We start from the raw sequence: 12261 nt of genomic DNA on the forward strand, positions 1-12261 counted from the left end.
CCTCTGGTCCCCTCAGGAGACCCGAAGCAAGACCTGGCCTACGAGCGCCAGTACGAGCAGCAGACCTACCAGGTGATCCCCGAAGTCATCAAGAACTTCATCCAGTACTTTCACAAGACGGTGTCGGATCTCATTGACCAGAAGGTGTATGAGCTCCAGGCCAGCCGGGTTTCCAGTGATGTGATTGACCAGAAGGTGTACGAGATCCAGGACATCTATGAAAACAGGTACAAAGCCATCCTTCCTACAAAGAGGAACCACTGTTTAAACTGTGATGAAAGCACGCCTGCTCTTAAAAGGGAAAGGCTGACCAGCTCTCTTGTTCCCAACAAAGCATCCCTGTGCTTTCTCCAAAACACAGCATGAGGTTTGATTGGTTACTGGGAGAAACCCAGATATTTCCAGGTCATTAATCTGCCAGGAGTCTAACTGAGTTGTGACTGAAAGAAAATACCAATCTTGTGCCTAACAGGTATGGAGGCAGCAAAAAGTGACCTCGGTACTGCTAGTTAGGCAGTTTGCAGAAAGCTGTGAGGTATCGTTGTGTCTGTTCCCTACAGATACTCCTACTTCTGCTTGTAGCAGTGCTACCTTACCATAAGGGGAATGCACAAGTAACATACACAGCTGTCCCATACTTCAGAGATAAATTAAAGACTTTTACTGCTTAGTTTGCCATTCTCATTCTGTGCTTCAATACTAGGCTTACTAAAAGGGGACGGTTGTGGTGTTCTGTTTTCATCAAGTCCAAGGCCTCTAAATTGGGATCTCTATGTCCATCACAGTCATGCTGAGAAATGGTTTCTAATATCACGTGTGTCTGTCTTTCAGCTGGACAAAACTGACAGAAAGGTTTTTTAAGAATACCCCATGGCCAGAGGCTGAGGCCATTGCCCCTCAGGTTGGAAACGGTAAGTCTCTTACTTTCTTTTTGCTTGTCGGAGAAGGAACTGAATCACTTTTGATACATACGAGTGAGCACGTGCACAATGTTGCTGCTGCCTGAGTCAGTCCTTGTTGTTCACTCTGGAAACTCCTTCAGTAGATGCCTGAGAAGAAGTCAAAACTGAAGGAAGTATCCTTCTGTGTCTCACTTCCTTACGGTGGCAGGAGGAGCACCACCAGCATATCCGAGAGCTCCAGTTGCCTAGGCCTTGTGGCTTGCTAATGTCCCGTTCTGTCGTCTTTTCCAGATGCCGTTTTCCTCATACTGTACAAGGAGCTGTATTACAGGCACATCTACGCCAAAGTCAGCGTGAGTTTCTGTCCTGTGTCTTCCTGTGGGCTGCATGCTGGCATCTCTGTGCCGTAAAACTTGTTGCCACCACAGCGTCAGTTATTCCATAATTTTTGCAAGACAGGATTGGGTGGGCTTTTGAGCTGTAAGTCAAGTTGTTTTTAGGGAAGCTTAAAATTCTTGCCTTTTGTTAGTTTAGTAAGGATTTGCTTCTTGCTGAAAAGCAAGAAAGACCAGATTACTTTCTGAGGCTCATTAGCTGTCTCCTAATGAGTGTGCAGGTTTCCCTGGCAGCTCTTATGAATGAGATCCGAGTTTTCAGGAGGCTGTTCTGCGAAAGCTTGTTACTGACACCAGCTGTTGTGGTTAGTGAGTTACGGAAGGTGGAGGTGTTGAGGTGGAACTGGATTTTCTTCTTGATAGAACTGTAATTGCAAGACCTGTAGATCAGTTGGGGTCATTTCTCTGTGGCTCTGTGTTCTTCAGATTAGCAGGTGGGCTGTTAAAAGAGGGGGCTTTGCATTATTTGTGATTAAAGAAACATGTGGGGTCAGAGTGACTTGCGAAGAGGGAAATATGGGCACTGTAAGGGATACAGGAGAAGGAAGCAGGAGGAATAATGGTCTGTAAACCAAACCAAACCCCACTTGTGGGGCAGGTTTTCCAACTTACTTGAAGTCAATGGGAAGATCACAGTAGTTCTGGGTTCTTTAAGGAAAGAAGATGAATAGAGGCATGAGTTACAGGCTAGATGAGTAATAAGTGCAGTTTTGGTTTGGACTAGAGGGTGGAGAAATGGGGATTTTAAAGAGGCTGCTATATTAACCTGAGTCAAGCTTTAACCAGGGAAACTGGTTTCTTGAGCTGTGCTGTTAGTGGTTCTCAGGCTGCCCTTGGGTGTCCAGGTGAAACAAAGAAGATTCTGGGAAGAGCAATACCCTATTGCATTTACTGGTCTTTCAGAGTGTTTAGAAATACTGTCCAGGAGTAGAATTGTCAGTTTATTAAAGTCTCTCGTGAGGGTAGAAGCACGGGAAGTAGTTGAAGGTAATAGGAAAGTCTGGACAGCAGAGAGGAGGACGAGGGAGGTTAATGCTTCCTATTCACAGAAGGTTCAAACACTTGGTCATCCTGGGAGAAGCTGCCTGTATGTGAAAAGTCAGCCCTATTCTATGGGACAACAGTGATAGTTTCAGGTTTTCTGGGTGGTACTGCTGGAATATTGGCTCTAACTTTGCTGACATAGACTCTTTCTGCCACTGTGACTGTTGACTGTCCTTCCTACACTGTTACGCATGAACTCACTCCTGCCATGCTTGAAAGTAAGCAGATTGCACTGACTTCTCTTTGCAGGGGGGCCCCACGTTGGAGCAGAGGTTTGAATCCTACTACAACTACTGCAATCTCTTCAACTACATCCTCAGTGAGTTGCTGCAATTCATTCCTGGTTTGTGAATTCTGGAGAGGACAGAGGTGGAGAAAGGGTCAGGAAGAACTGGAATGTGTTTGTGTATAGATCATGCAGGGAGAAGTAGTCTCTGAGCTTTCCATATGTTGGAGTTTGTTGAATGAAGAGCACCTGACATCCATGAATAAAACTTTGTCTTGCTGAGAACTGCTTCACCTAGCTTTATTAAAAAGCAGAATGAAGCTGTAAGCAGGAGAAAACTTGCAGCATTTCACAACTGCCTACTGGTGTTGACTCCCCTTGGAACAAATTTTTGTGACTCCCTGCCAGACTTCTTGTGGAGAATAGATCGTTCAGGATAAACCCCTGCAATCTGCACGGCTTCCGAAAATCACTGCTGCGGGGCAGTGATGCTCTAGAGTTTAACCCCTTACATGCTCGTATCCCGTAAAAGTGAAGGGGTTGAGGTAGCCAAAGCTACTTGTCACCACCCTACTGGAAGCTTCATTCATCTGCTGCTGCATCTCCCATTTTGGGGAAATCCTTATCTTTTTTATATGTCTGTTCCTCTGGTTCTGCCACTGTTCTTGCTCAAGGTATTAAACCTCTCATCTGTTATGTTTTTCTGCAGATGCTGATGGCCCTGCTCCTCTGGAACTGCCCAACCAGTGGCTCTGGGATATCATTGATGAATTCATATACCAGGTATGTGACTGTAAGACTGGGGTGGGCTTGCCTCTATTAGCGCTATACATTATCCATCTCCTTCCTCTCTGATTTTCACAGCTAGGGTAGCACTGCAGGTGAAGAAGCTTTGGTAAGCACTCTTATTCCTGGTTGATGAAGCAGAGGTGCACGTACAGATTTTTAAGCAGGAGCTTTTTGGGAAATCCTGGACTTCTGCTGGTATTTCCGTTTCACTTGCTGCTTAGGGGATTATTTTTTTAAACTCACCTTCACTTCTGCCTGATTTGTGCAAAAGCCACCTGACTGAAATCTGCTATAATTGCAAAGACCTTATTAAGATATTTGTTCAAACTAGTTTTATTGTGTTCTATGCAGGTTTTTTATGGGTTTGTATTGCTTAGCCAGTAGGGCCTTTATGCTTCCACTGGGAGATTGCTGACCGGATTTGTAATCTGTGGTCTAGGATCTTCAAGTTAGGAAATATTTTCCCCCTTGTTCTTCTAAGTACAGGTTACTGGGTTTTGTCTATAGATTCCCTTTCACCTAAGTTTTTATTATAGACCTGTCTGGAATTTTTAAAGTGCTGTCTTGTGAGGCTTATATGAAAAAAGATGTGTGCATATGTAGAAAAAGATGCATCTGTATGCAGACAAAGATATATCTTATGAGCTGGTTATTATCTTTGCTACCTGTTCAGACACCAAATTTGTGTTGCCTGTACTAATTGTCTAAGAGATCCTCCTCTTCATTCCTTTTTCTAGCCTTTTCCTTCAGATTGTCTCAGCATTGTATCAGATTTTCCCTAGGTGCTTTCTTGGTGGTTTTATTTGTCGTCTTGATTGCCAGGTGATCTCAGATGAAACTTTCATGTGATTTGTAGCTTACCATAATGCATCTGTGATTGACTTGTGAGCTTAGTGCACTTAGCTGAACATCTCCCATCCAGCTTCGCATCATCCAATCCCTGCTTTTTCCTGCAGTTCCAGTCTTTCAGCCAGTACCGCTGCAAGACAGCCAAGAAGTCTGAAGAGGAGATTGATTTCCTACGTTCCAACCCCAAGATCTGGAACGTCCACAGTGTCCTTAACGTGCTGCACTCTCTGGTGGACAAATCCAACATCAACCGGCAGCTGGAGGTCTATACAAGTGGAGGTGAGCTAGCTGGGGGATGCCAGGCAAGACTGTGCTGCCTTGCTTTGATTTCACTGAGCTGTTAGCTTTGTCTGGGAGGTGGGTCAAACCCTTAATCTGTGGATGGATTGACCGTGAAGAGGTTCTGTTGGCCTTACGTGGGAAATGCCGGTGATGGCAGCTGAGGTCTTGCTCCCTTTGCTTGTCAACTTAGAGGTGTTGAAAGAGGGGCTTGCTTCCTTGGAGGACAGCATCATGGTTCCCTTTTTTCCTAGGTGACCCTGAAAGCGTGGCTGGTGAATATGGTCGCCATTCCCTCTACAAGATGCTGGGCTATTTCAGCCTGGTTGGGCTCCTGCGTTTGCACTCTCTGCTGGGGGATTACTACCAAGCGATCAAGGTTCTGGAGAACATTGAGCTCAACAAGAAGGTAGTGCAATGTTTTAAACAGGCTGCTGCAGTTCTTTGGCATGAAATCGAGCCATATGATAATGCCTGATATTGTGACAGCACAGATGCCTCATTGTTGGGAAGTTTGCTGTGTTGTGCAAGGCAGCATTGTTACAGGAAGTGTTATTTGAACTGTAAGTGGTAGCCAGCTGAAGACATCGTTCCCACCTTTGTCAATGGCTTATTCTTGACTCTCCTTCTCGCTGTGCCCACGCCCACCTTGCGTATTTTTGATCTAGAACTGAGTGCTTCTCGGGTAACTGGCTAACGGAAGTCCAGCTGCTGCGTGGGTTTGGCCCGAGGTTTGGCCCAGATCTGTCTGTGTGCTGTATGGCATAGGGTGTGGAGTGAAACGGGGGGGAAAGGGAACCGAGTAAGCAACGCTGGGCACAGTGCAAGAGTCCTCTGCTTGCAGGAGGCTGAACATAGGAAATAGGATGGTCTAATAAACAGAAAGCTGCTGTGGGGATGGTGGGAGGTGAGGTATCCTGAATTAACCCTCTCCTTTCTATGTGTGGGACAGGAGTGAAGGCAGAGGTGACTGGGTAACGAGCTGTTTGGATCAAAGGTGGTTGTCTCCCCTCTAACATAGCCTGTTGATCCTTCCTTCTCAGAGCATGTACTCCCGGGTGCCTGAGTGCCAAGTGACCACCTATTACTACGTGGGCTTCGCATACCTTATGATGCGGCGTTACCAGGATGCCATCCGTGTCTTTGCCAACATCCTTCTCTATATCCAGAGAACCAAGAGTATGTTTCAGAGGACGACCTACAAATACGAGATGGTAAGAGACAGACTCGGTCTGGGCTTCTCAGAAAAGGCTGCTGTTGTCTTTCCTGCCCTTTCTCTGTCATCTGGTAACCTACATCTAACAGTCCTGCCTTATTTTCTTGGACTGTGGTGGTGACTGGGGATCCTTTGAACTGCTTTGCCATGTCTGGCAGTATTTTCTTTTAGCAGTATTTTCTTTTAGCAGTGTTACTAGTTCCTTTGGTTGTTCACCATGCAGCTGACCTGCCTCCATCTGCACTTTAGGCAGTGTTGTTAACAAATATCAGCTACAGACGATATTCTTCTGGATGCTTCTTCAAACTCAGTCCCGTTCCTAGTCCAGTCCTGCATTTCAGGTTACTGACATCGTTGGATATGTTTCCATTATCAGATAATCATTCACAGACTGTTTCAATTCAGTGTGGCTGAAACAAAGCTCCTTTCTCTCTCCACCTAAGCTGTCTCTGGTGCCTGCTGCTTCTGTCTCCTTCTCATCCTTATGATTCATTTCTAACTTGTTGTGTAGCCAAATCCTGCCATTCTCAATTCTATGACACTTCAAAACTTTGGTGTATCTGTTTCAGCCACACAGCTGACCGTTTCTTCCCACACTCAGATAAAGCTTTTCGGTATTTTCTTCACTGGCCTCCCTGATAACTGTCCCTCGCCAGGAGATGGTTTAAACTGTTTGCCTTCCCTTCTCCTCTGCACTTTCTTGCACCAAAGTGGTCAAGCCTGCTTCTGGCCACCCAGGTTCTGGGTGGCTCTGGATTTTGCTGCATTTTCCCCTTGTCCAGACCTCTTTTTCCTTGATGAGAGCCTTGATAGCGGCATTTAGCGCTCTGCTTTGCCCAGAGGCACTGCAGCTCCCAGCTCTCTGCTGCACCGTAAAGCCTGAGCACATCGAGAAGCTAACAGGTTCTCCTCTCTGTCTCAGATCAACAAGCAGAACGAGCAGATGCACGCGCTCCTGGCCATCGCCCTCACCATGTACCCCATGCGCATAGACGAGAGCATCCACCTGCAGCTGCGAGAGAAATACGGGGATAAGATGCTGCGCATGCAGAAGGGTGACGCGCAAGTCTACGAGGAGCTCTTCAGCTATGCTTGCCCTAAGTTCCTCTCCCCCGTCGTCCCCAATTACGACAACGTGCACCCCAACTACCACAAGGAGCCCTTCCTGCAGCAGCTCAAGGTCTTTGCTGATGAAGTTCAGCAGCAGGCCCAGCTCTCCACCATCCGTAGCTTCCTCAAGCTCTACACCACCATGCCCGTGGCCAAGCTGGCTGGCTTCTTAGACCTCACAGAGCAGGAGTTTCGTATCCAGCTGCTTGTCTTCAAGCACAAGATGAAGAACCTGGTATGGACCAGTGGCATATCTGCCCTGGACGGGGAGTTCCAGTCTGCCTCTGAGGTCGACTTCTATATCGACAAGGTTCGTATCTTCCCCTTGCTGGCTAGGAGATTCATCCACCCAGGAAATTCTGGAAGTGGCAGTGCCAGGTGGGCACTCCAGTTTGTGGGGAAACATCCTGCCCTCCTTTGCCCACAATGAGGCCATAGGCTTACATAATAAGTGTTCATCCACTTACTTGTCAGTGGATGAACAGCAATGGAATATTGCAGGCAGCTTTGGTAGTTGTTGCACCTGGAAAATAAAGGTCCTAAATGTCTTTCCCAGGACAGAGGGAACTGTTTGTCTGTTGGCATTCTTGGGAAGTGACAGTTGGGTGCTGCCAGTTGTCAGGTGGGATTGTCAGCTTAGTAGGTCTCCCCTACTTTGGTTGACAAAGCAGAGATCTTGCAGATCCATTTTTCACTGGAGCAGCATTTAGCTCTGTCTGCTTTAGGAGGAATCTGAACACAAGGTGTGGTCCTGCCCTTGATACTCCTGGCAGGAGGGAAGTGCAAGAAAACAGCCTTTTAGAGCTTCATTTTTCAGAGAAGATAGCAGTAACCATTAAGCTTCTTGCTAGGAAGGAGGACGGGTTGCCCCTTGCTCTTGGTCCTTAGAGCAGACCTCTTCCTGCCAGGTCTCATCCTTTGTCTTCCCTGTTTACCTGACCCAAACTGACTTGTGTCCAACAGACTGGCATTGCCACCCAGCTCTCCTGGTAGATAGCATGATTTGTAGCTGCTGGTAGATGGAAGCAGGGCATGAATCAGGGTTGGGATTGTCAAAATTCTACAGAGAGGCAAAAACAGAGCGTGCAAGAATGTGGGAAGTAAATACAGTGTGAATTTGGGACTCATCCCAGGTACAGGTGTATAGGGAAGGCAGCCCACAGAGAGCTGAACAACTGCTGTGGGACTAGCACAGGTCAGGCATGTGTGATGCTGAACCAGGGCTGGAGTGAAGCCCCTTTGGCTGCTCCTCCTGTTTGGCAGTGCTTGCTGTCTCCCAGTCCTTTTGCTGACCTCATGCTGTTCCCTCCCCAGGACATGATCCACATCGCAGACACAAAGGTTGCTCGACGTTACGGCGACTTCTTCATCCGCCAGATCCACAAGTTCGAGGAGGTGAGGCCTGGGCGGGAGAGCTGTGTAGCTCTGTAGGAAAAGCAGGCAAGCTTGGGGCTGCGCAGGCCCTGGAGCTGTGACTGGTGAGACAGCGCTGCAGTGCCTTGCTGGGGGGAGCCCCAGCTCTGCCAGGCACTGGGCAAAGGCAGGTGGTTTAAGCAGCAGCTGCCAGCCTGTGAGGAACGGTATGTTTTTGTGTGAGAAGTGCTGGTTGGGTTGAGCCACAGTGGAAAAGGAGGAGGGTTTTACTGTCTAGGGCTGCTGACTCCGTTGTCCCTAGACAGTTGTGGTGTTTCAGGTAACACAACTAATATCATCTCTACCCTCATAACTACAGTGCTAGAAAGTGGCCTCAAAGTTTTCTGGAGCACAGATGACATCAGAATTGTGCTCAGCCAGGAGGTGACATCCGTTCCCTGCTCCGCTTTCCTGACAGGCTGCTGCACACTTGGGCAGCAAAATCCCAGCGTGTGGGGACGTGAGCGGTACAAGGTTGAGCTGCCACCGCTGGAAGTTTGCACCCTCTTCTCCCCACATCTTCCTCTGCTGTCTTGGACGGGAGGAGGGAGTTTTACTAGTTCACATTCTACTTTGCATGCTGCTCGCACTTGCGTGAGAGCTTTTTGTCAGTGAGTTGGAGAGGAAGGAGTAGAGGTGTTGGATAGAGGCTACTGGGGGTAACAGTGGTGTGTGTGTCACTGGCTGTGTGTTTTCCTGACCTTTGCTTTTTCCAATTCCAGCTGAATCGAACCCTGAAGAAGATGGGCCAGAGACCATAAAACATCTGTGGATTGACCTGAGCAGCGAAGTGGGTGGGAGACATTATCCTCGTTGTGGTGAGGGAGGGGAGCTCAGGGTTCTGGCATTTCTGGAATCTCCTGTGGCTCAGAAGGTCTTTTGTACGTAAATAAGCAGACTCATTTGGCTCAAACTATCCTTTGAAGGACAAGGCATCTAATAAATTAGTGGAATTTTCCTGGTGAGCTTTGAGTATCTGATGTACTCGTTTAGTTTTCCTCCATGGAAGAATGTAATTGCACCCGGAGGTGTGGGCAGCTGCTGTTGGTTTGTGCTGTCCTTGGTCCATGCTGTTGCAGGTAACGGTGGGGAGCAGATCTCTTTCCACACTCAGCAAAGGCACCGCACAGAGTGAACAGAGAAGGCTGGGGAACTGATTTACAGGGAGAAAACTAGCTGTTCCGTAGTGTTTCCACAGGATGTGGAAAGAGATGCGAGCTAACCTTGTTCCTGTTAGCTCTTGCCCCACGCATTGAATAAACCTGTAGTTGCTTTCCTAGCAGGTGGCATTTTTTGCATTCCCACCCCCTTTTTTTTTTTTTCCCCCCTCCCCCACTTGTTATGGAGTAGAAATGTTCCAAAGTGGATTGACGAGTTTTTAAAGGAAAGGGGAGAGGTTAAACACTCACCCAGTATTAACTTTGGTCATCTGATGAGATGTCCTTGCTGGAGGTTGTGTTTTATTTCAGCACAGCTGATGCTCAAGCCCTGACCCTTAATTTAATGGAGTTCAGTTTCTCTGGAAAACTCCCTGAGGGTGTTTAATTTATTAAAACCCTTTAAATGCTGATTTTCCCAGCTCTCCAGCCACCTTGGATTTTTCGAGGCAAACATGCAGTGCCTTGAAAGAGGAAAAACAGTTGAAAACTAGCCCTATAAAGGGGAATTGAGGACCTCTAACTACTGGGGAAGAGAATGCAAAGAATGAATCGCATCTTGTCTGCCCTCCACACCCTCTCCGTTTTTTGTCTTTAAATAGTTTGGTGTTTGAGTGGTAGAAGCAGGTGCAGGAAACCTGCCTGTGTACTAGGGAAGCTACACAAAGCCCGTTTCATTTATACCCTCTGCCTCTCTGTACCCCTCCCTCGCTCCTTTATTCTGGGAGTGGGGGTCCTCTCAGTCCTGCTTGGCTTCGGGCATGAATCTGTTTGGAAGTGGGGAATAATTCCCCTTTGTTGGATTATATGCCGTGTTTGAATGAAGGTCAGGCTTCTAGTGTCCTAGATACTGCCCAGAAGTAAACGGTTTCCCATCCCAAAGTCCTGTAACGCGGCGGACTGGGAGTGCAAAGCAAGGTTAAACGGGCAGCTCCTGTTGGCCTTCTCCCTGCTGCTGTTACTTACACATACGAGGGACTCGCTGTCTCCTGCTCCAAAAGGTTTGAGGCAGCCAGGTCATCAAAGGGCTGCGGTGCCACCGCGTTGCAGTAGCCCGCAGGAGCTGGGTGTCACGCAAAGACAACCCGCTCCTTTTTATTTTTAGGGCTGGCACTTTGGCTTGTGTGTGTTTACCGACAGCGGCACAATGAGGATAGCTGTCAGCAGCAACTCCTCTCCTGCTTGCTTGTTATCCAAAGCCTAAGATTTTCCCAGAACATGGGCGAAGAAAGATGTCATGTACAGTGGAACCTCTGTCAGGGCAGCATCTTCATGACCAGCTCTAGTTCATAGCACAGCAGAGGAATCCAGTGTGTTTCTGGGATTTGATCCTTTTTAAAACTCTGATCAGCATGTTGGAATTACAGACTTTTCGTGCAGGTGTGTATCATCTTAAACCCTGCAGTGTTTACCGTGAACATGCTGCTGCCTGTGTGTGTGTGTTAGCCGAAGGGTTTCCAGAGGATGCAGAGACCATCCGCCCGTCTACCCGGCTCCACGCCCTGCCTGAGGGATTGCTGAAGGTTAACTGCGCCGGGCTGGCACTTGGTGGAACGAAGCCAGGAAGAGCTTTCAGCGCTCTCACGGGGCAGAAAGATGGGCTCAGCCAGCCGCGGTGCCTGGCACTGCTTGAAGCTAGAGGAATGCAGGGCGTCCAGCGGCATCAGCCCCGCTGCCACTGGAAAAGCGCGCTGCAGGGAGGCGGGGTGGGCTTCTTGCAGCTCAGGGTTTAGTTAGTGGAAGTGTTCTCGGTTCTGGTCACAGTGGTTTTATCGGAGGGAACCACAGCGCAGGGTTATCTACTCTCTGACATACAGCTGTGCAGGGGGTGACTGTGGTTATGGACCCTGGAAATGACAAGTCAAGCAAACATCCCCGATCCTGCTCGCCCTTAGGATACATCAGGAAGGTGCTGTCAGGCGGGTCTGGGGGATGTTGAGCAGGCAGCTCCGTCGTTACCAAACTGAGACAATACTTCTCTTCCTTTTTCTCTACATGGCATTTTCTTGTGATTTACACCACAGGTTGTCTTGGGCACTGCAGGGGGAGGCTGCGCAAGCCCTTCAAAAAGAATGTATTTTTCACTTGTTACGTGGCCCCAGAGCTGTAGTGTTAGAATGGAAGGGTGGAATAGAGGAAGGAGGGTGCTGAGCGTGAGATCTGGCTGGAGAAAGGAGTACAGAGCCCGTCAAAAAATACGGGGAGAGGGGACTCCTATTGATTCGGGACTGGCAGCTGTAAGCGCAATGTCTGCGTGATGGATCAGCCTTCTACAGAGGTAGCTGTTACCCCCCTTTTCCTAACTGGAAATGAAGTAAATGTTTAGCAAAACAAAGTAAGGTCTAACAGTGTGCTTCCCTGCTCCTTGTCAGGCCGTTGCACTAAGGATGCAAGCCAGCTCTCGTGACAATCCATCTCGATGTCCTGGGTTCCTGAGATTGTATCGCACTCTTCCTCTGCCTCTTCCAGGGCTTCCTGTGAAGTGCTGCCTGCGACTCCAGGCATCCTTCTCTTCAAAGCCCTCCCTGGCCCCGTGCCCACCCTGGGAGCCACCTACGTCCCACATGGACTCCACTGCCCGATGTCTTCCCGGTAGCCGATGTCCCTCGGATGCCGTGGGCTGCTGCCTAGAGCGGCCTGCGTCCGAGCCTGCGGAGGAGCCAGGAGTGAGGCTGCCTGGTGTTTTCAGCTGAACTTTGGCTCGGTTCCTGCTTGCAGTCCTCCCTCTCCTTCTGGGAATGTGCGGGAAAAAAGGGCTGCGGCTTCTGTTCAGGGCTTTTTTCTGAGGACGGAGCCTTCCCTGGGCTGGGGAGAACCACGGAGGGGATGCCACTCCCGGGCCCCTTGTCCCGGTCCCCCGGGCTGCCCCAGCAGCCTGCTG

General features: G+C 48.8%; 1 protein-coding gene across 1 annotated transcript; it reads left to right on the forward strand.

Moving 5' to 3' along the window:
• Window positions 1-3: 3 nt before the first annotated feature.
• On the forward strand, window positions 4-9193 carry EIF3L (eukaryotic translation initiation factor 3, subunit L; the record flags this gene model as incomplete). The annotated part of the gene is made up of 11 exons (XM_010155986.1): window positions 4-227; window positions 832-911; window positions 1194-1255; window positions 2591-2660; window positions 3277-3350; window positions 4313-4484; window positions 4739-4893; window positions 5528-5698; window positions 6623-7120; window positions 8125-8205; window positions 8946-9193. Coding segments are annotated over 11 exons (1626 nt in total), but the record flags the coding sequence as incomplete, so codon positions are not given.
• Between the last annotated feature and the right edge of the window lie 3068 nt (window positions 9194-12261).

This window comes from Eurypyga helias, unplaced genomic scaffold, assembly GCF_000690775.1.
Source record: "Eurypyga helias isolate BGI_N326 unplaced genomic scaffold, ASM69077v1 scaffold49607, whole genome shotgun sequence".
In the NCBI taxonomy this organism is placed as follows: domain Eukaryota; kingdom Metazoa; phylum Chordata; class Aves; order Eurypygiformes; family Eurypygidae; genus Eurypyga; species Eurypyga helias.